General features: G+C 38.7%; 1 protein-coding gene across 1 annotated transcript; it reads right to left on the reverse strand.

Annotated features, from left to right (window-relative positions):
- Nucleotides 1-7,730: 7,730 nt before the first annotated feature.
- On the reverse strand, nt 7,731-23,158 carry ZBTB49 (zinc finger and BTB domain containing 49). Its single transcript, XM_026034201.1, has 7 exons — nt 23,007-23,158; nt 20,563-21,668; nt 15,411-15,457; nt 11,565-11,638; nt 10,742-10,824; nt 10,478-10,639; nt 7,731-8,793 (listed from the first exon to the last, which is right to left on the reverse strand). Exons 1-7 carry the CDS (start codon nt 23,156-23,158, stop codon nt 8,126-8,128), a joined length of 2,292 nt encoding a protein of 763 aa, XP_025889986.1. The 3' UTR covers nt 7,731-8,125.
- Nucleotides 23,159-23,603: the final 445 nt, after the last annotated feature.

Below are 23,603 nucleotides of genomic sequence, written 5' to 3' on the forward strand. Positions count from 1 at the left end.
GCACTCCTTGCAAGAAATACATTAAAGAGCATCATCTTACATCCTAGACTAGGACACTTAATATTTTGTCATAGTAAAGTTTTCTTTTTACAAAAAAAAGTTGTGACATCAAGACAAGAAAGAAAAAACAGATGTTTCATATGAAACACGAAGCACAAAGTGGAAGTGTGAGGCTTATAATTACAGCCTGTATTAGGACTTACATTAGGAATCATGTCAAAAGCTTATGGTTACTGACTGGAATGTTCAGTAAAATCAAAATTAACTTGGCCTTAGGCTTTTAAGTCATGCCTTATTTGGAAAAAGAAAGTTCTTTTTAGGTGGGAGCTGTCAGGATTCCTGTTTTCCTTATGTTGGAACTAGAAATATGTGCCCTGTAATCCTTTGGAGTCAGAGCTTAGCACCTTATACTCCTCTGAAGTATGAAAATTATTGACATAATCACTTACTTGCCTATGGGAGAAGAAAAAAATACACATTTCTTTGCATTTGACTTGCTGGATTTTTCCTAAAACCAGGGACATAGTGAATATCCTTGGTGCCCTAAGGCCTTAGTGAGAACCATACTTCCAGAAAAGAAAGCAGAAAAAGAGAAAAGAAGCTTTTTAAGATGAGAGTTTTCATCAATGTCATTTTTCAAGAACTAAAAAAAATGAATGTTTACAATAGAAATATTTTGTCAGGCTTCATAATTAGGTTCTTCATGTGAGGCTGTAAAACAACCTCTCTGAAGCAAACACAGCATAATTTAATCTATTTTACCGTAACAACAGCTGAACTAAGCTTTGACGGTGATTTTCCCTTTGTATGCTCAATTCCTAAACTCATAGTGAAGGTTGAGCTTGAGAGGCTGCCGACTACAATGAGTGAAACCAAAGGCAACATTCATATGAATCTTAATGAAGTGAAATTCTCAAGCTTCAGGCAACTTCAAGCCTCTCGCAAGTCGGACCGATCATCTGCATTACATGTGAACTCGATGTAACATTATGATATTTTCACAAATTCAAAAGGCTGTATTTCCCAGCACTTGCTTCCCCTGTGCCTCAGCTTCTAAAATTATGATTAAAAAGGGATTTGGCAACTAAAGAGAGCATATGAAAAACAGTGCAGATTGTTTGCTTAACAGCATTTGCTTTTAGAGCACGTTCAGAAGTGTTAAAAATATGCTTCAGATGACACGAGTGATTCATGACTAGACAGCTGCTGAGAGAGACATCACTGACAGGGGAGAGGGAGGGGGGAAAAAGGGGAAAGGGGGAGAAAGAGAGGGGAAAAAAGTGAGAGAAAGATTTGAAATGCAAATTGCTTGGAGAAAAAGCAACAAAATGCCTTTTCTCCTCGGCACTAGAATTTAGGAATGATTTTAATGACTTTTGAATTGAAAATAAGTTGTTGCATCTCGTGAAGCTGTCAGAACTTCAACACCCTTCAGACCTGTTTCACAGGGTTCTCTTGTAACTCAGCAGATGTGATGACTGTCTGCACTCGCTTTTTGGGTAGAAAAAGGGGATATTCTTTTGTCCATTTGCTGCTTTGCAGTATTAATAGATTGAGTGCTCCGCTCCTTGCCATGATCTAACTTCACAAATAATGAAATTCTTACAGAGGTGTCAATCTTCACTTCAGTCAAGATATTTAATAAAGTTGGGTGGCAATAAGTGCCTGCTCAAAAAGCAAAAGGGATACTTTCCCCATCCCAGATCAATAGAACAAATTCAGAAAGTGATGGCAATCTAAATCTCAAACCATTAACATTCACTAGCTTGAATTTTGAGGCTCCAGTGATGTCCATCCTATTGCTGTCACTCCCTCCTTACAAAAAAAATGCAGCAGAAATGCCAGTCTATACCTATAATGCTACTGTTTTTTTTCCTATCCATTTAGTGTGGCTCTGGCAGTGCACTGTTCAGTCTGTGGGTGATGAACTCTACTGTAACAGCCTAGGAGCAATCTTCATGGATTTACTGTAACAGCCTAAACAGCAATCTTTATGGATTTTCCACTTTGACACTGCTAATTTCAAATACACTTACAGTGGTAAAATGCTGCCTAAAAGCCCTATCTTAAATTTCAGGTTTTGTTGAAACCAGTTAATCCTGGCTTTTTCATGACTCCATATACACATACCTTCTGGTTGATTCAGTCCTTATGGTTGTTCTCTATACAGTTTTTCACTGAAATACTGCACATTGATTTTAAGCATTCCAAGAGAGAATGCAGAGGGCCTTTATTCTGAAGTGGAAGTAAAATTCAGAAAAATCAGCTAAAAGTCTCTGTAACTAAATTTACAAATTCTCAGCCACTTCCAAAATAAGCATGTCATCCATTCATACATTTGCACTAAAACAGCTAAGCTGATTTTAGAAAATCAATATGATTAAATCATAGGCAAATTTGTGTGGATCACCCCTTTTTAAGAAGTTCTTTTTTTCCCCCTTTTTTTTTAAAGCTCTCTTTGTTTCACCAGAATACAGATTGTCTATTTGAAATACACAAACTGAATGGACTTCCCATTGAGGTTAGTGTATTCTAGTGTTGTAATAAAGGTTATGAAAAGATGTCCGAGCACCAGCTGGCCTTCCTTTGATCCTCTCCATTCTTGTGATGATACATTTTCACACTTAAGATGATTCCCTTCTACCTCAAAGACTGCGAGCTGCTTTGGTCCTTACAAATATTAACTGCAATCACAATGACCTATCTTTCTGGTTCCAGTCATCTGTTTAATATAGAGTGGAAGGTCAGAACTACATTAAAAGGGCCTGAAAGGCATTATTTCACTATACTGCCTCCTGCAGAGCTCAACAAAAAGCTGGCAGACTTGTAGTTCATGCATGCACGCTCCTCAGCACTGCATTGTGTGCCTGTATTAATGGGCTTTTGTAGCCTTCCAGGAAAAATTCCCTCACCAAGAGAACAAAACTGTTGTCAGATCTGAACACACATGTGAATATCAAATAAAAAAAAAACAACAAAAACAAAAAAAACCCAACAACCTGTATAGTAGGGGGACTGTTTTTAGGAGGCTGAGTCAACAAGGCTATGTTTTCGCTAGGCTGTGTTTTAAAGGTAATTTTTATCTATTTGCTAAGATGGAGATTTAATAACAGAGATGGAAAGCAACTGTTTAGGGAAGGCAAATGCAATAAAAGATGTCAGCAAGGATTAATGAATAAGGCTATGGAGCAGAAAGCACAAGTCCATGTGTACCAATACAAAGAGATCTATTTGCAGCACCAGGGAACACGGGTCACTTTGAAGTCATCAGCATCCCAAATTACAAACCCGCTACATCGAAGGCCCTTCAGACATCATCAGAATACATTTCCCAAGCTATCACATTTTCCTCCTCATTTTTGCTCATAAAGCTCACTTTTGTGTGCTGTCCATTACTAATCCGCACAAGCAGGCCATCCACATCTCTCCTCAGGCAGGCCCTTGTGCCAGGCATCACTTCTCAAACACGTCCTTGAAAGCCCTTCCGCTTGGAGAAAGCTAAACCCAAGCACAGAACCCAAGCACAGGCTCCCAAACACAGAGAATTTCCTAGTATTTTATAACTCCAGGAGATGCCATTTACCTACACGTCCCCACATTTTCCCTCTCTGAGCTTGCATTCGTTAACCTCTGCTCCGGCTGACGAGGAGTGGGTAAGTGGCATGAAGTGAGCAGCGAGGACTGAATGCAGCTGCCCACATATGAATGGGGCTACCCATGGTGGCAAAGACAATGAAAGGGAAGAAGAAAGTGGATTCCAGAAACAAACGGCCTATGGGGCCCGCGCCACTTGCTTCACACTGATTTTTGTCTTAAATTTGGCTTGCTCTTCTATATGTCACTTAGATGTTTTGGGAAGTCTTCGTGTGTAGCAATTACTCCCCTATAAAATTATCAACAGGAGTTTATGTCCGCACAGACCTGGGGAAGAAGCCATGGAAAAAAAGGACAAGAACTCTGCTCAGAGGCTCCAATCTCTGAACTGAAGAAATGGAGTCTTGCCTCTCCAAATAAGCTCTACTGAGGCTAGGTTTAGAAGGGAAGGCAGATAAAGTCTCAGATTGTAAACACAGGATGTTTGCTCACTAGTAACATTGATGTCTCCTTCTTGGCAAGTTCTTCCTTTGCACATTTTTTGCTATCAATTTTAACTGAACTGGATCATAAATTTTGAGAAAGGCCAAAGTTATCTGGTGCAGGGAAGTTAAAATATATAATACACAAATTTCCTCTATACAAACAGAAAGCATACACACAAATGACAGGTTGAATTTCATATAGTTTGATGTACTTAAATTGTCCAAAGAACACAGAAACCCCTTTCAAAGTCTAAGCACTACTATTATTTACTTTTTCTATTTTGTGCAAGTGTCAAATGATAGAACTTCATACTGAATAAATCCAAACTAAGTGCTAAACAATTACCTGGATATTCTGGAAACAAGTGATTAAAGTTCACGAGATGAACTGAATGGCAGCTCTGAACTGCAGGGTAGATCTTCTAATGAATAGCAATTAGCAGCCCTTTCATTACACCACATCTTGTTGGTTAACATCCTTTGTCCAAAAAATGATTTTTTTTTCAATAGCATGGCGTTTACATTGATCATAATAGCACTTCAGCAGTGGCTGCTACTAGTCAGTTGGCTGATGCGTATTCATGCCCCTCTGCGTGCTGGCTATAGATATTTATGATATTTATGAGCAAGATAGGACTCGGAGTCTGGTGCTTGTGAAGTACTATGGGCTCAATAACCGGGCCACAATTCCCACCTGTTCTTCCAAGTCATGGGGTAGCTGCTGCTTTCCAGCTCTGCCTGCTTTGTTCTCCTCAGCAGCAGAACACAGTTGCTATTCCCACTCAAATGCCCTCCTCATTATGGACCTACAGTTTGGAATAGGAAATTGTTAGGATGGAGGAAAAGAACTGTTTCAAGATGAGAAAAAGCACCAGACAACACTGATTTGGCATGGCCTATTCTAGTCTTTGAAATGCAAAAGCACAGGGCATCTTAGTGCAAATCTGCCAGTGATAGTTTCACTAAAAAGTGGCTGGGGCAGGGACAGATTTCTCGATCTACAACTTCTGACTCCATGTATACAAATTTTCCATCTGAATCCATCTCATTTGAACATTATGTGTTGCTCAGCTTTCTATTCAAGTCAACCAGAAATGCCAATTCTTAGAGCTCCTGCAAACCCTCCTTCTTGCACTGCAGCTCTTGCTACTGTGGCTCCCACCTGTGCAGATTCACGCCACTTGTTTCCTCCTATTTCTTCTACCCATGTTTTCTTCTACCAATCTTTTCTCTGCTTATTTCTCAAATGATCCCACGTTGTAACATGGTGGGTTATCAGGCTTCCCAAACAGGGTTTATAATCTGGTAGCAAGTTTGAGAACCCCCATTTTTGCAGCCTGAAATGCTCTTTATAGAGCAAACCTCATGGAACAAGAGGACTGTCCTCTCAGGAGGAAGCCTGTGACATCCAACCACCCAATCTAGTAACTAGAGCAGCACTTAAGATGTTTCCACTTGGAAGGATCCAGTGGAAGATATTTCCTCTCTAAGAATCTCAGATATTCAGCAATAAGACACTTCAGAAAAGCATACATCCACACCACTGCACCTTACTAGAGCACAGAGGCTGCAACAAAGACTTTGCAACAAAGACCTTCTGTTCTGTCTGCACCAAAATCAAACAGAGAAAGCAACGTCACTGCAGAACTGGAGAGCTGGTGGAGAGGATTCCAGATTTGTCCTTTCCAAGCAACAAAACGCATGTGAGAAGGGAATCCCATGTGTGCGAGTAAGAAAAAGCATGCATATGGCTTGAGACATCATAAAAGGATTGCTGAATGGCAAATCAAATATATCAATAGAAGACCTAGAGTGCTGACTAGCAAATAATAATATAAAAGAAAATGAATGAGAGAAGAGCTAACTGTTCAAAATGTACAACATAGACCACTGCTCAATTTTAAGTGGCACTAGGCTCTGCTAACCAAGGCCGTATTTTTAAAATCAGGTAGCAACTGAGGATATTTGTCTCAACTTCACTCATTGAAAAACAGGTGTCTGTTATAGAGTTTCCCAGTACACGTATATAGGCACTCCCAGAAGGGAAAGGCAAGCAAAATTCCATTATTTTCCCTCCTATGCTTCTGTGTGATTTTTAATAATAGTCTGTTAAGGAAGGGAAAAAGTTTTTTCATAACTCAAAATGAAGATTGCTTTAAGGAGTGAAAACTCTGGCGAACAATATTATCAGTTCATTACAGGTTGAAAGCATTTATGAAAAGCAAGGCACAAAGCACATGCAAAGGTAGTGGAAGGCATAAATTGTAATGTACGGTGCTAACACAGGAAGAAACCAAACTCTGTGTTCCTGAAAAAAAGTGGGGAGTCATTTAAAAGTTTGGAAAATACTGTATTTCCCAGCCTCTGGGCTGCCACTGACTGCAAGCAGTGGAATGCAAGTCATTCATGCTCGTACGAGGTGTCAAGCTCTTGTGCTAACAAAACTCTTTTTGCCATGAACTAGTCATGAAGCTTTGTCCTTTAACGGTAACTGTTTTTTAGAGACAACTATTTTTTTCTAATACCAGGAAAAATGTGACATTATGTATTAATTACCTGATAGTATTACCTATTAGTTGTTCACACACCCTCTTTCTTAAAGCACAGGAATCACAATGCAATGATATTGATGGCACCAGATCTTGTGGGCTGTTACAAAGCACTGAAAACTAGCTCTTAGTCTACAAATTGCTTCTTTTTACAACCAAGATTTTCATATGACCAGCTTCTCGGAGGGATTATGTCATTTTTGTAGACCCAAACAAATAGAGGAGTATTTTCCATGCAATTCTGGTTCCAGTCTTGCAGTGCTATCAGATGTTCCTACAGATATCAGTACTCACAGACTGCTTTCTAGTGATGAACACTGAGACTCCTAGCAAACGTGAAGTGCATCACATTCAGACTTTCCTGCCTATGGATGAACTCCAGAGAAAACATGGTTAGTACAAAAGCATTTTCATTTCAGAAACTACAGTATTTATAGAATATCTTACATAAAGCTTAAAAACACATTTGCTAGAACTTTTGATTGGTTATAAAAGCATTAGGGAAAACTGAAAAGACTGAAACTGGCCTGAAAGGCAGAAACAGATATTTACTGAAATGAAAGCTACCATTGCAAGGACTAAAGCAGAAAAAAAAAAAAAAAAAGCCTGTAGCAAAGCTGCTTTCCAGGAACAGTCTATTCCTATCATTAATTAGCCAATGTTTTATTCTAACATTCCAGGATGCAAACTATCCATCAGAGTATGATTTGCATTTATTTTATAGTGCATCTCCTCTTGACAATATACCCCTCAGCAGTTGTACAGATAACTGGAATGGATGGAATCATGTTACTGAAAAGCTTTTATGAAGAGATGTAACACATGGAGCAATTGAGACGGAATGTAAAACAATTTCCCTTTATTCAAATTAAGTTAACACTTCCTGATTTGGTCTTCATTGTACAAATAATCTTCTGTGCAAAATAGTTTATAAAATACTAACAACAACAAAAAAGAGGCTTTTATTGTAAAAAAAATAAAGTTTCTAGATATACAGTTACTTTGCTCTATAACAAATATTGTCTGATATTTAACATTTAACTTTAATATCACAATAGTCAAGTCATGTAAACCAACAATCCTACTGGTAAGAAAGCCACTATTCAAACTCAGCTTCACTAGTGATTTCTTCATTTTTTTCCCCTTCTTGTATCTACATCTTCACAGAACTCTGATGCTCCATACGTGAATTGCACCAATATAATGAAACCTTCTCCCTTCAAAACCACAGAGTCGAATGGAAGGTAACAAATCCTGGCAAGACACGAGCTACGCAGTGTGGGCACAGAAGAACAGAGGTTCCCCAAGCTGGATGGGAACCTTGCTGAGGAGCAGTGTCGAGGCAGCCCTGCACTGCATCAGAGCATATATATCCTGATTGGGAGCAGTATGCAAACCAAACTAACTTGGATCTCTCTCTAGAGCACTGCAATCACAGCACAGGCCCAACTTCCATGTGAAACGTCTCAAAGAAGCTTTGACTCGTAACCTAAGTGCTCACTGTTCCAGCTCACTTTCATTCTGCAAGGTCTTCATAGCTAAGCCCCAGAGGGTCATGCTGGAGAAGAAGGGCCCTTCGTTACCCTTGTATACAGCAGATGATGTCCGGCTGCCGAGCGGATCGTTACAGTGACCGTCCAGGCTACCCAGAGATGAGCGAATCATAGAGATGCCCTCGGGCTGCAGGGGCTCTTCTGCAGAAGACACGTCTACATCTGCGTAAGTGTAGGACGGCGGAGGGGTTTGCTGTGTCGGAGCTTTTGGCAGCTTTGCAGGATCCATATTCAGTTTCTGCTGGTTTGCTGGGTCGTGGTGAATCATTGAGCGCAACTTACAGTAAGAATCTGCAGAATTATCCAATTCCGCTGAATTACCACTTTGGCGAATGGGAAATTTAACCGACACCGGTAACAAAGTAACAGGCATTTCTGGGGGAAATGAGTCAGAACTCTGAGATTTGTCAAGATCAGAAGCTTCAACGCCTTGAGCAAATTCATCTAGTGTGTTTGGCCCTTCCTCGGTGACTCTGCAGTGCATTTTCTTGTGCCGCCGCAGAACGGCGGAGCGGGTGAAGCATTTGTTGCACGTTTCACAGGTATAGGGCTTTTCTCCTGTATGGGTCCTCACGTGTCTACGCAGGTCACCAGAGCCTGCAAAACATTTCCCTACAAGATAGAAATGATATATTTACATGTTGCTCTTATTACAAGTGCATAATTAAGTTCTTATTGAGGACTATATCAAGCGAGAAGCAATGATTTTTCCTAATTGTGCTCTTTTATTTATCAAAATCAGGTTCAGGCAAGTTCCTGCTACTTGATAATTCAATTACTTGTTTCTTCTTGACCTGTTTTGACGTGTTGCATTTCTCGACATTTTAGTCTTTGTCTCCAGGAATATCCACTAGGATTTGAAAGCTGTGACTGCTTTCACTTTGTGTCAGTCTTCTGTCAGTCTGGTGCCAAGTTTCCAAACAGATTCTTCCAACAAGAACTGCATCATCAAACCCAACGATTTGTTGGGTTTACAGAGAAACTACTCACAAACTGCCAACGGACGCAGTTAGCTTCCTGGTTAACTGTGAGCTAACTTAACACAGCAGTTTACTTTGACAGAGTCTAACCAGACAACTAGTGTTAACACTGTAATTGTCATTGCTGTAAATATTAAAAGATAATAAAATGCCCAAATCTGTCTCTTCTCTGAGCCACATGATCAAATAATGTAATACCACATGGCAATATAGTAAGAGACTAAAGCTGAACCAAGACAAAGTGCCGCAGAAGTCTGAACCGAGTCTAAGGACTATTTTATTTTGATCTTCAGGTGCCTGAGCAGATTAATTACTGGCATTACTCTTCTTGTGTTATTGCCAAGATTATTCTTGGGAAGAAACACTAAACAGGAAAAGCAAAATTACAGATTTCCAGAAAAATACATGGGGAACTTTTGCATAGTATGAATTAGCTCTTTTGGTCTCTTCACACAATAGTTTTGGCCTCTTGACACAATGACCCAGCTAACAGGAAGAGTAATCAAAAGACCGTTACATGATAAGTATTAAATAACCCTGCGTCAATGTCAGCAAAGCAACTGCGTGTTTATTCTTTCATAGCCTTTGTGACTGTATTTCTTTTCTCTGATGCAAGATCTCCTGATAATTAAATTTTTCTTGTTGTCTAAAGACATTAAAAGACATATACTGCACTTCAACGTCATCATATAAAAACTATCAGAACACGAATGTACTTATGCTGAAATAGCACTTAGGAGGAGAAAAGTAAGTACTGTGCAGGATGCTGAGTAACATCAGAGATAGGCAATGCAATTTCTGGGAACTATGGTCCATGTTCTGCACGGCTGAATCACTGACCAAAGAGCAATCTGGAGACAAACTGGAAATATGATCTATCCTGCAGATCTGGAAAAACAGTATTCCTTAGTATGAAGTTTGGATTTTCTCCTAGAAAAAAGAGATGATTTCTCTTGAAAGTGAGGACATACCTAATTTTCCAACAAAAACAGCAATATAGAAAATAAATGATATTTTGAAGCAGCAATATAAATCAATATTTCCATAGCAAAAGTGTATGTATACAGGCAGTGTTGATTCCCCTTATTTCTTCTGTGCATTCCTCACTTGAAATTCACTTTTGAATTTATCTGCAATAGTTAAGAGCTTAGTAAACCAAATGATAAACTGAATCATGCAAGATAGAAAAACTTTGACAACAAGGCATTCCAATTTAAAATTATTGTGATTATTTGTTATTTGCTGCTACACTATAGCCTATTTACTATTTAAAAAAACCAAAGTCACACACCAAAACCATGCACGACAGATCTTACCACATGCTGAACAGCTGTACGGTCGCTCCCCCGTGTGCCTAACTCGGTGCTTCACTAATTTTCTTTGCATGTTAAATGACTTTCCACACTCATCACAGGTGAACACTTTATCTGCTGTATGGGTCTTTTTGTGCTCCTTTAAATTACTGAAGTTACTAAAGCCTAGAAAAATGTCAAACATTGAGATTAATGATTCCTTACATTTCAATTAAAAAAAAAAAAAGGAAAAACATCTTGGAAGCATAAACTTGGGCTTCTACGTACCTCTGCCACAGATATCACACAAATGAGGTTTTTCTCCAGAATGAATAATAATATGACGCTGAACATCACCAGAAGCAGCAAATCTAGAACAGAATATGGAAACCAAATTGTCTTTATAAGCCCTTTATTGAGATTTTCCTTAAACTTAATATCAGATGGAAATCTGCTATAATAAATACCTGATGATCTCTGCAAAGATAAAAATCTAATATAGCCAAATGGATATATTTAAGAAAAATATTCTGACACTGGCAATATCCATTTCAATTGATGCTACATACGCAAAAACTGTTTTAATATTATTACTTCATTCTGCATTTCACTCGGTCTAAATATTAATGCCAATGCTAAGTTACTGTGCTGCCTGTGAGCAGAAGGCAGCAATATTTAACACTTTGCTTAAATCTGTCAAGCTTTTCTTACAGCATAATTTTCATAAAATTTAACATGAATTTAAATTGCATGACAAAAGAAAAATAACCAAAGCTGTTAGGGCAAGGTAGAGAAATCCATCTATAATGAATCAGACTGCCCACATACACACACAGTCTGTCTTCACCTGAAGATACCAATACACAAAAAGTGACCACAGCCTATATGAATGCACTGATACATCTCGCCTTTTAAGACTAAACAACAATCCACTTTTATGTATTTTAAACCCACCGCAACACACGTAACCCTACAGCTTTTAACTAAATACAGCAAAAACCCTGCAGCCTTAGCTCGTGACCCTTAGCTTCTCATGAAGATGGCAGAAAACCTGAACACAGCATTTAATTGGGATGAGGCTGGCCCTACCACGATGAGCAGTTTCCCCTACCTCTTCCCGCAGATCTCACAAATGTACGGCTTTTCACCGGAGTGTCGGCGCAAGTGCGTCTGGAGGTTACCTGCCTGCAGGGACAACAATCGAAACGTTGAAATTCACCCAGAAAAAGAACATTGGGAGTTACCAGGATGACTTTTTTCTTTATTCCTAGTTTTAAAGCAGTGAGGAATACAAAACATGTAGGTACTGAAGCACTCGTAACTGTATGAGAGGTAGGTTCCTAAATATGCAATTACCCACTGACAATAAAAAGAGAAAAAAAAAAAGCAAGAAAGAAGCCTGGAACCAAACAATGAGGAAGAAAATAGACCTATGTTTTAGGATAGATGCAATTAAAACTGAAAAAAAAAATGGGCACTATCTATATTGTTTACTAAAGCTTACTAGTAAATTAATACGTTAGTCTTCTCTGCCTAGCAGTGTTCTATCAGGATGTCTGAATTCACCTGTCAGGGGGTTAAAAAGAAAAAAACAAAAGCTAAACATTCCTTCCAGCCATGCAGAACTTAGAACTAAGTGTTTCAAAGCCATAGCCGTTTCCATCAAAAGCAAACAGCATAGGAAGTACCAAAGGGAACTAATGAAATTACTGGCAGCTCCTTGTCCTTGCACATCTCCCAGTCCTGCAAGGATCATGCTAGTGGAGCAGGGAAAGCAGAATGACAACTATACAAACACACATCGCTAACACCAGTATTTTATTTAAACCACTAGCTCTTCTGAGCAACTAATCCACTGACATCCTAGTTCTCAAAGCACAAGATATAGCTACTCCAGTCTGAAGAACTGCAAATGTTCCCCCCAAATGGTGCCAGTTTTGATCCCTGGGGGGCTTTTTGCTGAAGAGCTGCCTAGTGCTGAGTATAACTTGAAATAAGTCTCCTCAAGGAGGAGAGGAACCTGGGGATGCCAAGGTGACCGTGACCTCCCTAACCACAGTAAGGCAAGAGAAATGCCACCATCGGCAATGTCTTCTGACTCCTTTACATAAAAATTACATTTAATGAGCACTTCTTCTAATTGTGTTTTATGAAATCCCCAAATTAAAGCATTGCATTCACACACACACAGAGGACACCAGGAAACAAGTCACTGTTTGCACCCTGCAAGAGCTTTCTGGACCAGCCCACCCAACCTCGCAGGCTCCTGAGCTCCTGTTCCCTCAGGTCCAAGTCTGCAACGCTGAAATCTGCTCAGTGAGAGGCACCAGGATGGGGCTTGGGGCATTCACAGAACCTGCACCCCATCTTTGAGATGGAGATGGACTCAACCAGCCTCTCCGTGGAGTAATTTACACTTTGCAAAAAGAGAGCATTTTTACAGAGGTCCCTCCGAGAGAGACGCACAAACCACACAACCTTTGCCTCCCCTCATGCCAGAAAAACAATCGTAACCTCAACATTTGAAACTAATTTGGATTAAGACCGGCTGTAAATCTGAAGTGCAGCAGTTATGCTGAAGTGGCTCCTACCCCGGCATTTTTGGCTAAAATAAAAGCGTTCTACACAGAGCAAGAAGAAGATCCCCTTTCTCACTGCAAGGGGATCTAAGCCTGCAAATCAACACAGCCTCCTCTCATGAGGACACAAGTTTTCTATAACTGTTAAGAGATGAAATACATATACATATATATCAGCAACCTATGGAAGTGCAAACTTGGCTAAGGCATAATATGCTGTCTAAATGAAAATGTAGAAGGATATTTTCGCTGGCATTTCAGTGCACAGTGAACCAAACATGCTGAGAAGAACCCTCTTACTGGCCTTGCTCGCACAGCACCTCTCCTAAATTCAGGAAGCAGGAAGAGAGCTGCTCCCCTCAGTTATTACCATTTGCATTGGGGATGTGTTAAAGGGAAGGCACTAACACATCCCCCAAAGACAGCCCTGCAGAGCAGGGAGGCTCGAGCACCAGCCAGGAAAGCATCAGAGCGACAGGCCGTGTGCTAGGAATAAGGGAAGATGAAGCCTGGATGTGCAAAAGGCCCCTTTTTCTCAAAAAAAAAAACCCTAAATAAATAAAAATAAAGTCATTTATGTTATTTGCTTTGTTGTTTGGTATTTTGCATGTTATTTGGTAACGAGCTCCTGTTTCAATTTTCCCTGCTTTCTGCATGTGCTGTTTCACACTGCGTCACACAGAGCATCAGTTAAAAGCAGAGGCTGACCAGGCAGAGCAGCGGGGCTGCCTCAAACACGCCGCACACGAGGGCTGACATAAGGCAAGCGTCACTGCTTCTGGGCGGGCAGGCTGAAAAGATGCACACGGAACATCATCAGAAATGACCTTTCTGCTTAAAAGACCTTTCTAGTGGGTGGGGCCTTATTTGTTTGCATGATGAAAAGAAGAGCAGCTCAGAAGTGTACAAGCTGCCTTTTATGAGCAGAAAAAAAAAGGTAACATGCATGCAAAAACTGATGGGTCACATTTGGAAGTGTCAGTACTTTCCACTACTATTAACTTATACCTTTAGACAACTGAGGGAAGGAAGCTGTTTAAGGGTGTATAAAAGGCATGAATTTCCTCTCTCTTTTTCTTTTTTTTTTTGTAGTTAGAGAAATGCGTGTTTTATGGAGAATGTCACAGACATGAAATTTCTTATTTCCTCTCCCCTACAGGAACAATCAAGTCTTCAAAATACCACTCTGTAAGGTACTTTTAAGGCAATTTTGCCAAGAGGAATATCCATTCCCATATCCTAATAGGTTATTAATTGAAATGAGTCAAACTGCTATATGAAGGGCCAAGCAGCAGACCCAGCTATGTTTGAATGGGGTTGATAATCATGCTGCAGTACTGCTCACTGTCACGTAGGGCCATATTCACCCTCAGTGAAGATGAGGGTGAACATGCAGCGGAGTGGGGAGCAACCGCCCCAAATCCATGGGACAAGGAAGTCCCATGGATGGGCTGCCCAACCGGGAAAAAGGCAAGAAAAGACATGGGGTGGGGTGAGGGGTTGGACAAAGACCCCACGAACCTATTCCATAAGCCAAGAGCAAAGGAAAAAAAGACCAAACTAATTCAACTACAGTTACTAGATCATTTTAGTATTAAAATATGCATCTGCAAACTTTCTCACCACACTTAGGTACAAATATTCCACCCAAGAAAACTGAAATGAAAGCATAAATTTTGGAAACCTACGTGAGATAATTGGGTACCAAGAATTACAAGTAAGCACTGGAAGCTAAATTAAGACAACTAAGGCTTAGGATCTACATATGCAAAGGGAATTAAGAGAGATTTTTATTCTTTTTTTTTTTTTCTTTAAACATAGCTGAGTTTTCTAACTTAAGATTTTGATTTTCAGACTTTGCTGAAAATTTCTTCTACAGACGGAAATGGAGCCCAGTTACACAGATGACCTTTTAAATAACCTTCAAAAATACGCTTAGTTTTTGCCACCTAGGAAGATAAAACTGTATTATGAACACAGTAAATTACATAAAATTCTAATGTGTATTTGTTTTGAACATTTATATGAAAAGCTATTAAAAACCCTAAGCATAGGGTAAAAGTATATTCTGAGAAGCTTGTTCGCTATATTTGAAACACAGTTGTGGCTTTATGCAGAGAAACATTCACTGAAAGATAAAAATACACAACAAATCTGAAGATCAATAAAATCAAAGCAACAAAACACGTCAATGAAATGAAAAACATTAAATCTGATATTTTCAAGTGACAAATCTAAATATTTTATCTGTAAAGTCAGGTATGTCTGAGTAAAGGTATTAAATTTATAGACCTGAAGCCATTCAAGTTTATTTTTAGAATCAATATATAGATGCATTTCACTTTCAATATTTTTATCATAAAATAAAATATTCCCACCTGTGAGAAGTGTTTCCCACAAATGTTACATTCAAAAGGTTTCTCACCTAAAAGGAGAAGAAACAGAACTTCTAATAGTTGCAGTAGAATACAAATGTTTCAATTTGGTATGCTTCCTTTTAAAACATATAATGTAAAAGTAAAAATATGCTCAAAAGTACACTTACCCATGTATTTAAGGGGAAATTTATGAGGAAGATTCCGCATTTAGAATTAAATTTTTAAGTCAGAGTTGCTTAGAAACAGAATTAGTGGGGGTTTTTTAAAGTTCATAGAAGGGTTCCAATGGGAATGGAAATTCTATCATTTTTTAAATATTTTTTTTCCAAAAGGAAGAGGCATACCTCCAGGAAAAATAGAGTAGAGGACAGGGTGATGCTGCAGCAACAACAAAATCTACGGAAAATGCATCAGTTTTCCACTTGCATACACAAAGGCCCTCTCAAACTCAATCTGAGAGGGAGTCAAGCTAACTTGAAAGGATTCTGTTTCTCTGTCTGATCAACACATAACTATTCACTTCCAACAAACATTTGCTTTAAAATTCTCAGTTATCTTATACAACAAAACAGTACTTGATAATTAACCTAAATATTCTGCTTCAGGAACTCTGAATTTATGCAGAAGCACTATTCTTGAATCCCCCAAAATATTTGTTTTACAAAGCAAAAAAAAGCTTTACAAAATAGCTAGTGACAACTCAATTTAGTTTTTGAAAATTGCTTTACTAGAATTTAACTGCACAATACGTCAGTTCTCTGCCAGTTTGAAATACTTTTTGAATCACTTTTTTCCCTGCAAAATAATTCACAAAGATCATTTCTTTACTAAATTGTTTTTGGTTTCCTGATTTTCACACTACTGATCAAGTATTCGTATATCTGCTAGAATATTGAAAAAATACTCAATTTCTACCGAATTCACTGACAATCAGATTTCTCTGGATATTCTCATCAGACTGTCTATCCGTTAAGAACAATACATACCTTATCTAGCCCTATAACACAGTTATATCCAGAAGGGGGTGAAATCTTGGACTATGTTTCAGGTTAGTAATAATTTAAAATCTGCTCAAAGAGTTTCTTTTATTTCTTAAATCATTTTCCTGAGTTTATAGAACCTTTCTTTGCCATTTCCAGCTTTATTTCCCACTAAGTTATTATCCGAGTCAGCAATCCTCCTCCATTCCTCTGAGTGTTAAGAGCACCATTTACAATATCTAAGTGTTCAATTACCATTTTCCATTTCTCCTGCCAAATAGAAACAATGCTGTTTAAATAAATTTCAGGATTGAGGACTCAAATTTTCTCTAACTTCTAATCTTTTTCTAATTTCTTGGATCAATTCTCTTAGATTTTGAACCCCAGAGTCAACACTGGAAATTAAAAAAGCAGCTTGAGCCTAAAACCGACTTTTTCCTTTCTTTAATGAGTAGAAATTCTACGGCAATTTTGAGAAAACTTTTATTCAATTAAAAATCTTGTAAAACAATCACTCTTTTAAAAAGAATCAACAGGCCTGACTTCATTATGGCTTTAAAGGCACAAAACACTAAATCCTGATACTTAGAGCACAACCATAAGTGGAAGAAACAGGCAGCCAGGTCCTCTGAGAACTGGGAAGGCTTTTGACAACCATAAAAGCATTAATTTGGGATGGAGGCTGAAAGTTTCTGGCAATTTCTGGGGAAAAAAAAAAAAAAAAAAGATGCACCCCAAAAATACGTCCTGTTGACAAAGGCTATCATCTGAACAAAATCCACTCCGACATAGCTGAAGGCAGGGAGAGGGAGGGAACTGGAAGTCTCAGTTTCTCCAAACTATCACCACAGGCTACAAACAGTCTGCTCATAACAGTACTGACATACACACATCTTATTTCAGGCAGCTGGCTCTTTTTTCCCCACGATAAAGATAAAATTTTGTTTGCAAAAGAAACATCAAATTAGCTTCACATGAACAATTCTGCATCTGTGTAAAATTCCAAACCACCTGGCACATCAAGTCTCCTGTTTCAGGAATGAATTCTAGCAGAAATTCTAAATTACCCAAGCCTCAGGTATAGCAAGGCTAAGCCTTTCCTGAGATGTTCCTTGGCGGTGCACAGTGAGAAGACAAGAGACAACACACATGCTGGAACAGGGGAAATTCTGAGTAGGTACAGGGAAAAATTTTTCATCACAAGTATGGTCAAACACTGCTACAGGTTGTCTGGGGAGGCTGTGGATACTCTGTCACTGGAGATATTCAGAACCGGACTGGAAAAGGTCCTAAGTGGCATGATCTAATTAGATCTGCTTGAAGCAGAGGGTTGGACAAGACAAGCTCCAGAGGTTGCTTCCCACCTATTCCCTATTCCCACCTATTCCCACCTATTCCCACCTAGGATTAAATTCCTAAGCAAAACCCTATTGAAGATCATCAGTCTCACAAATCTTCTCAAACAGCACTGGTGGATTAACATCAATTGAGAAATTTAGGAAATTAAAAAGAAAAAAAGAAACAATGTAGTTCTACTACTTTTTTAAGTGCATGCGTAAAAAAAGATCCAGGGAACTTTACTTTTGAACCCTCGCTCTGCCTTATGTCTTCTAACTTCAGTTGCACCCTTCTTGGTCAATACAGTCTGCAGGAAGAGATGAAGAGAGATGAAGGTAAAATGCACATTAATAGGGACAAATCTAATGTATTTAACCCAAGGTGAACTAGTCGCAGTGGCTAAAGACCTGAAGACAATCGTGGTACCTCTAGGGTGTGAGACATGGAGCACTTGCTACTTGGTCAAGCAAAGTTCAAGATGAAAAGTCTGAGGATCCCTGGCATGTTACATCAAAGTGGAGCTTGGCTCCTGGCTTTTTCCATCCTATCAACATTGTTCTTTCCACTTCTTTGCTAAGCAGTTGCTGAAAATATTTTCTAAAATAGAATATCTATATGCCACTGGGGAGGACACTAACCAGATGTTCCTGGGAAAGAGCAACATGTTTGATTGTCTTTTCTCATACAGATTCTACCATAGTAGTTAGTTAATCTAATGAAAACAAATTCTAACCTCCAAACCAATCTTACAAGCCATCAAACAGATTCTGTTTTGAGGTTAAGTACCCACTAGGAATTAATTAGACCAGCCAACCTACCCAGAATGCCTGTACGTCTCACAGGCAACTCAACGCAACTACATTAACTTGTGAATTCTTTAGTAATCCTCGTGTTCCTGGAAAAGAATTTCATGTGTTTTCCCTACAAGCAGACAACTTAAGCGCCAACGTTGAAAGGGTTATCCTTTATTGCCAAAAAACTGGCTTCCTGATAAAGTCAGGTCCTCAAAACATCTGTTCACCAAACCCAGACCCGGAGGACTTTCTATAGGCACTATAACAATTACATTCTTGCTTAGTCTTTTACTCAACTGCAGAAAATGAATTTTGCTCTTTTTTTAAGTGATTAGATAGAAACTTGTGATATTTAACAATGCTTTCTGAAGTGATGGTTGGAATGATGGAAATGGTTCTGATGATACATTAAATTATTACTTAACTAGCAGAATACCTAATATTAATGACACAGATATTAATGACACAATATATAGCCTGTATAGAAGGCTTCCTTCTTACTTCCTTCTTTAACATCCTTCTGGCTAGCTCACTTTGATTTTTCAGGTATTTCTGCACCACTAAAAGTATACCCAGTCATATTTTTGTCCCAATTTTCTTATCTTTTGTTGATGTGCTTCTTACTTGTTAAACCCATGTTAATCTTTGTCAATTTAGCACATTTGGCATTCAAGTCTAGAATTTTTTGAGAACTACTGGAAGAACAAAACTTATCCAAACAGGCATGGAACCTGGAGGCAGCCTAAATTCAAATAAGTAGGGAGAAGGAAGTAGGGAGAAAGCAACAACAACAAAAATCCAACTCTAGGATCAGTTTTCCTACACTGTGTACAAATAAGCTAATTACACGTTCACAGCGCTGAGAAACAAAACATTGACCAGAGCTCGAGTTGAATGGAACCACGTGCAAATACAAACATCTCTCAAATAAAGACAGAAAGAAACTGAAATAAATCTAAATAACCATGCTAATTCTTGCATGGTTAGAATCCTTTTCCTCTTTTTTTTCTATTCCTACACTGGTAAGTAATCCTCTTTGGGTGCCGTTGTCTGTTTTCTCTACAACGTTTATAAAACCAGTCCTCTCCTCTCACCCTTGTTAAGTTTTAATATATTACATGATGTTCAAGGTGTAGCTTACCTCTTCTAAAAGGACTTTAAATGATTTATGGGACTCAGAAACATACAGCAATTAAGTTTATCATTCAGACAACATACTTATAAAAAAAACAAGTAGCTTAATGGGCACTAGAACTCACGAAATACAGACTCTTCCAACAATAAAGATGTCTAAAGAAGAGCAAATTTTAACAAGTTACTCATAGCTAGGGTATTGATAAGGTCTCTCTGTCTCTCTGTCTCTCTCTCTCTCTCTCTCTCTCTCTCAAGTAGGTTCTCCACCACAAACTCAGGTTTTCCTGATTTCAGATTCTTCTTCAGTCGGACGTCCTCTATGTGCTCGCTAACTCTCTCTCTCTCTCTCTCTCTGACCACTTATTTTCCTAAAACTTTTAAGAAAATATACCTGTTGATGTTGGATGAAACCAGGTAACAGGCACAGAAAAAAAATTATAGGGACGAGGGGGTGAAAGACAGAAATAGGTATGCACAAAAAGTGCAAACATATATGCCTCTTCCACAAAAGGAAAAATTAAGAAACATATATATATATTAGTTATGCAAACATACAGAAGCACTACTTCTTCTGAATGCAAGATAAAAATATTAAATTTTCACTGAAATATCACACAATATGCTTTGAAAAAGAACCATGAAAAAGAGAGGAGAAATCTTTAATACAATGAAAACCTGTAAGCTAACCTGCAGTCGATCTTACAGTCTTCTATTAGGTTATTCAGAAGAATAACCTAAAATTGTGAAACTGTTGAAACACGTTTTGTGTTTTCAAAACTGTTAAAACACCTTTTGTAAGAAGAAACACTTCTGCAAGTTGCTCTGTAATCAGCAGCTCTAAATCAAGAGACACTCCAATATATCCTCTTTAATTCAAATGTTTGGTGTGCAGACAAATAACTGTACCTGTATGAGACCGTTTATGAAGCTCCAAATTGCTTGGATGCTTGAAAGCCTTCCCACATAATTCACAAGCATATTGCCTCTGCGCCTGGAGAGTCTGAGATTGTCCTTCTTGTTCCAAAGGGCCTTGAGATCTTTCCATTTCAACAGGTTGTTCAAAAGTCTCAGAATTACCTAGATCTTCAGTTTCTTTTTCTTCAGTAACCGTGGCATTTGTCATGCTTATGGTATTTTCATTTACAGATTCAATTACTCTTGTTATTCCACTGTCATCTCTTTTCGGCTCAGGTGGCTGCTCTGCAGACTTCTGAGATCGTAGAAAATTTAGCTTTTTGAGGTGGATTGCTTTTTTCAGGCGCATCTGCTTGGTGGGCTCTAAGAACGTGCTTTCTGAGCCTTGGTCTGGAGCAGCTTCATTCAAGGACTGAGCCAGAAAGTTTGAAGGTAAATGATCAGAGGTTTCCAGAATACATTCAGGGTGAGTGACGGTACAAGAATTATTCTCTGCTGTGCTTATTTCTGTGGGTGTGTTGTAAGAAAAGGATTGTTCTGCTATTCTCTCATGATTAGAGCAAGCATTTTGCTTGTAGAACTGTTTACTGTAAAAGTTGCGTAGTTTGTAATAATAATTTGGCTGTTTAAAAGGAAGTTCTGTGCAAGTGCCATCTAAGGAGTCGTGTGGCTGTTTCTGTGCATCACCTGAGGGTGCAGGAAGATTTACAGCCTGGGATCCATGGGATTGGTGGTTAATCAAGGCCTTATTGGCTTGTGTGTCTGATGAACACTCGTGCAGTAGGTTTGTTCCATAACTGTCACTGGCACAGCTGGAATCTGTAGTCAAAGTACTTTGCAGAGAAAATACACTATTACAAGGCATGCTGGCTGGCTGCTCCACGGCTGTAGAAGATTTTAGAAAGGTGTGGCAAATGTTTAGCACATTTTGCACTTGGAGACACTGCGCAATATCTAACACAGCTTGTACATTGTCCTGGCTAAGATCCAGGTGAGACGTGTACATGAAGTCCAAGATTTGGCCTATCCCACCTACATTTTTAATGTCCAAGTGAAAGACATCATTCTTCTGGCCTGAAGAATTCTGAAAAAGGGTCCTGATGAAATAAAGCAGAGTATTTTATATTATTTTATGTTATTTGACATAAAATAGTACTTCTTCATTTGCATAACCAGTCCTAGACTGAGCGGCTTGGCACCCTGCTGTTGTCAGAAACTCCTTCATCAAAATCCCAAAACAGTCTATAATGTGGTACTCCCACAAAAAAAAAAGAATATATAAATGGGGTCAGGCTACTCCTATGTGGCTATCTTCCTACAGAGAAAGGGGAAAAAAAAAACCCAAACCCTTAACTTGATTCTTCTTGGGTAATTCTCCAATTAGATTTTCTTTAATGGTGAACACAATTTCAATGAGCTGCAAGTCTTAAGCAAACAGGAGCCTATGCTTAAGTTTCAAAAAGGTAGGGTTTCAGAGGTATCCCTCTACTTAACTTGTCCTATCCCCATCCTGCAAATCTGAAGCCACTGCACAGGTTCAAATTCTTCCATAAATCCTACTTATACTATCTAGATTAAAATCAAAATTACAGTAAGCATACACAAGTTGAAAGTCTACATGCTCCCAATGCTCCAGAGAACTATAATACTAGCTGAATGTATAATTTTCCCCTACTATTCTGAAAATTCAGTCAAGTTCTTGAAGCATAAATCCCTTTCATCTTCAAGATTACCACACTAAGAGAAAAATTTTAAACCATGTTTTGTTTCCTTTTGCCCCCTGTAGTAATATAAAAGTCTTTTTCTTCCATTAGAATTGGCAGCCAAGCTTTAGAGATGCTATAAAAGCAAGGCCTAAAAAACTTCAGGATCTACCAGTTTACTCCCAACTAAGGAGAAAGAAACCAGTGCCACTGTGTAATGGGCCACCTAACACAGACACAGTCTCTGTGAGAATTTGCTCTAAGCAGAGACTAGGTAATTACACCTACATTCAATTTCAGTTTTGGCTGCTATTAAACAGAAGTGGATCATTTGAATTGTTCCACCCATTATAAACCTCACGTGACTCTGTTCACATAGTAACATAGCTCCTTACTTCAAACTGTCATGTTTTTAGACTGAAATATTGGCTGCAGGTCCATGTTAGAATCCATTACACAAGGCACTGCAAACAAGTAATAAAAAAGACAGTTCCAAAGCCTAACCACCCAGCAGTTAACTAGATATGTCAAGAAGATAAATTAGGATGATCTCAGTCTTCAAATTAGGCAAAATACCAGATACAGATATTTTCTCTGGCAAAGCAATTTATTGTTTGCCTTCGAACTCTAATAGTTACTGTAGTCCGTAAATAGCATAAAAAATAAACTTCTTGGAGACAAACTCAAATGATGGCACTCTGTTCATTAGTAGAAAACATTTCTACTACATACCTGAAATATTGACTGAAAGCAGCTAATACGTTTTTGTGTGCTTTAAAGCAGACCCCTTTTACCACCAACATGCAGTCACAGAGAAGACCCTGAATACGCTGCTCGTGTAGCTGCTGGAGGAGATGACAACTATGGCCTGCGACAGTGTCCATGCTAGGAAATCACACAAATTACCTACAAGGAAATAAAACACTCAGATGAATCTTTGATACTGAATTACAAAATAAATGTAGAATACGAAGAATGTTTTTACGATTTTCTTTTGCTCCCAATGGAAAGAGACTTCAGTTTAGAGCCGAATCTAAATATTTATCTCTTTTAAAGATGAATCATAGGACTGCTGACTACTATGCACTGAGCAAAAGTATACAAAGAGAGGAAATATTGTTTTTAATGAAATTTGGCCTAACAGAGTGAGCTTCTGCAAAAAATATTTGTTAATGGAGTTGCAAATAAACCAAACTCTGTAACCACGCACACACAAGCAAAGCAATTTAGACAACCCTGGCAAGATTTCCATTCTCAGGCAAACACACACCAGTCCTACCAGATCTACAGTACAGAAACATTTGCGGAGAGAAACATCAGTTCATCCAC

This window comes from Nothoprocta perdicaria, unplaced genomic scaffold (assembly GCF_003342845.1).
Source record: "Nothoprocta perdicaria isolate Ctin4 unplaced genomic scaffold, notPer1 scaffold_14, whole genome shotgun sequence".
Lineage (NCBI taxonomy): Eukaryota > Metazoa > Chordata > Aves > Tinamiformes > Tinamidae > Nothoprocta > Nothoprocta perdicaria.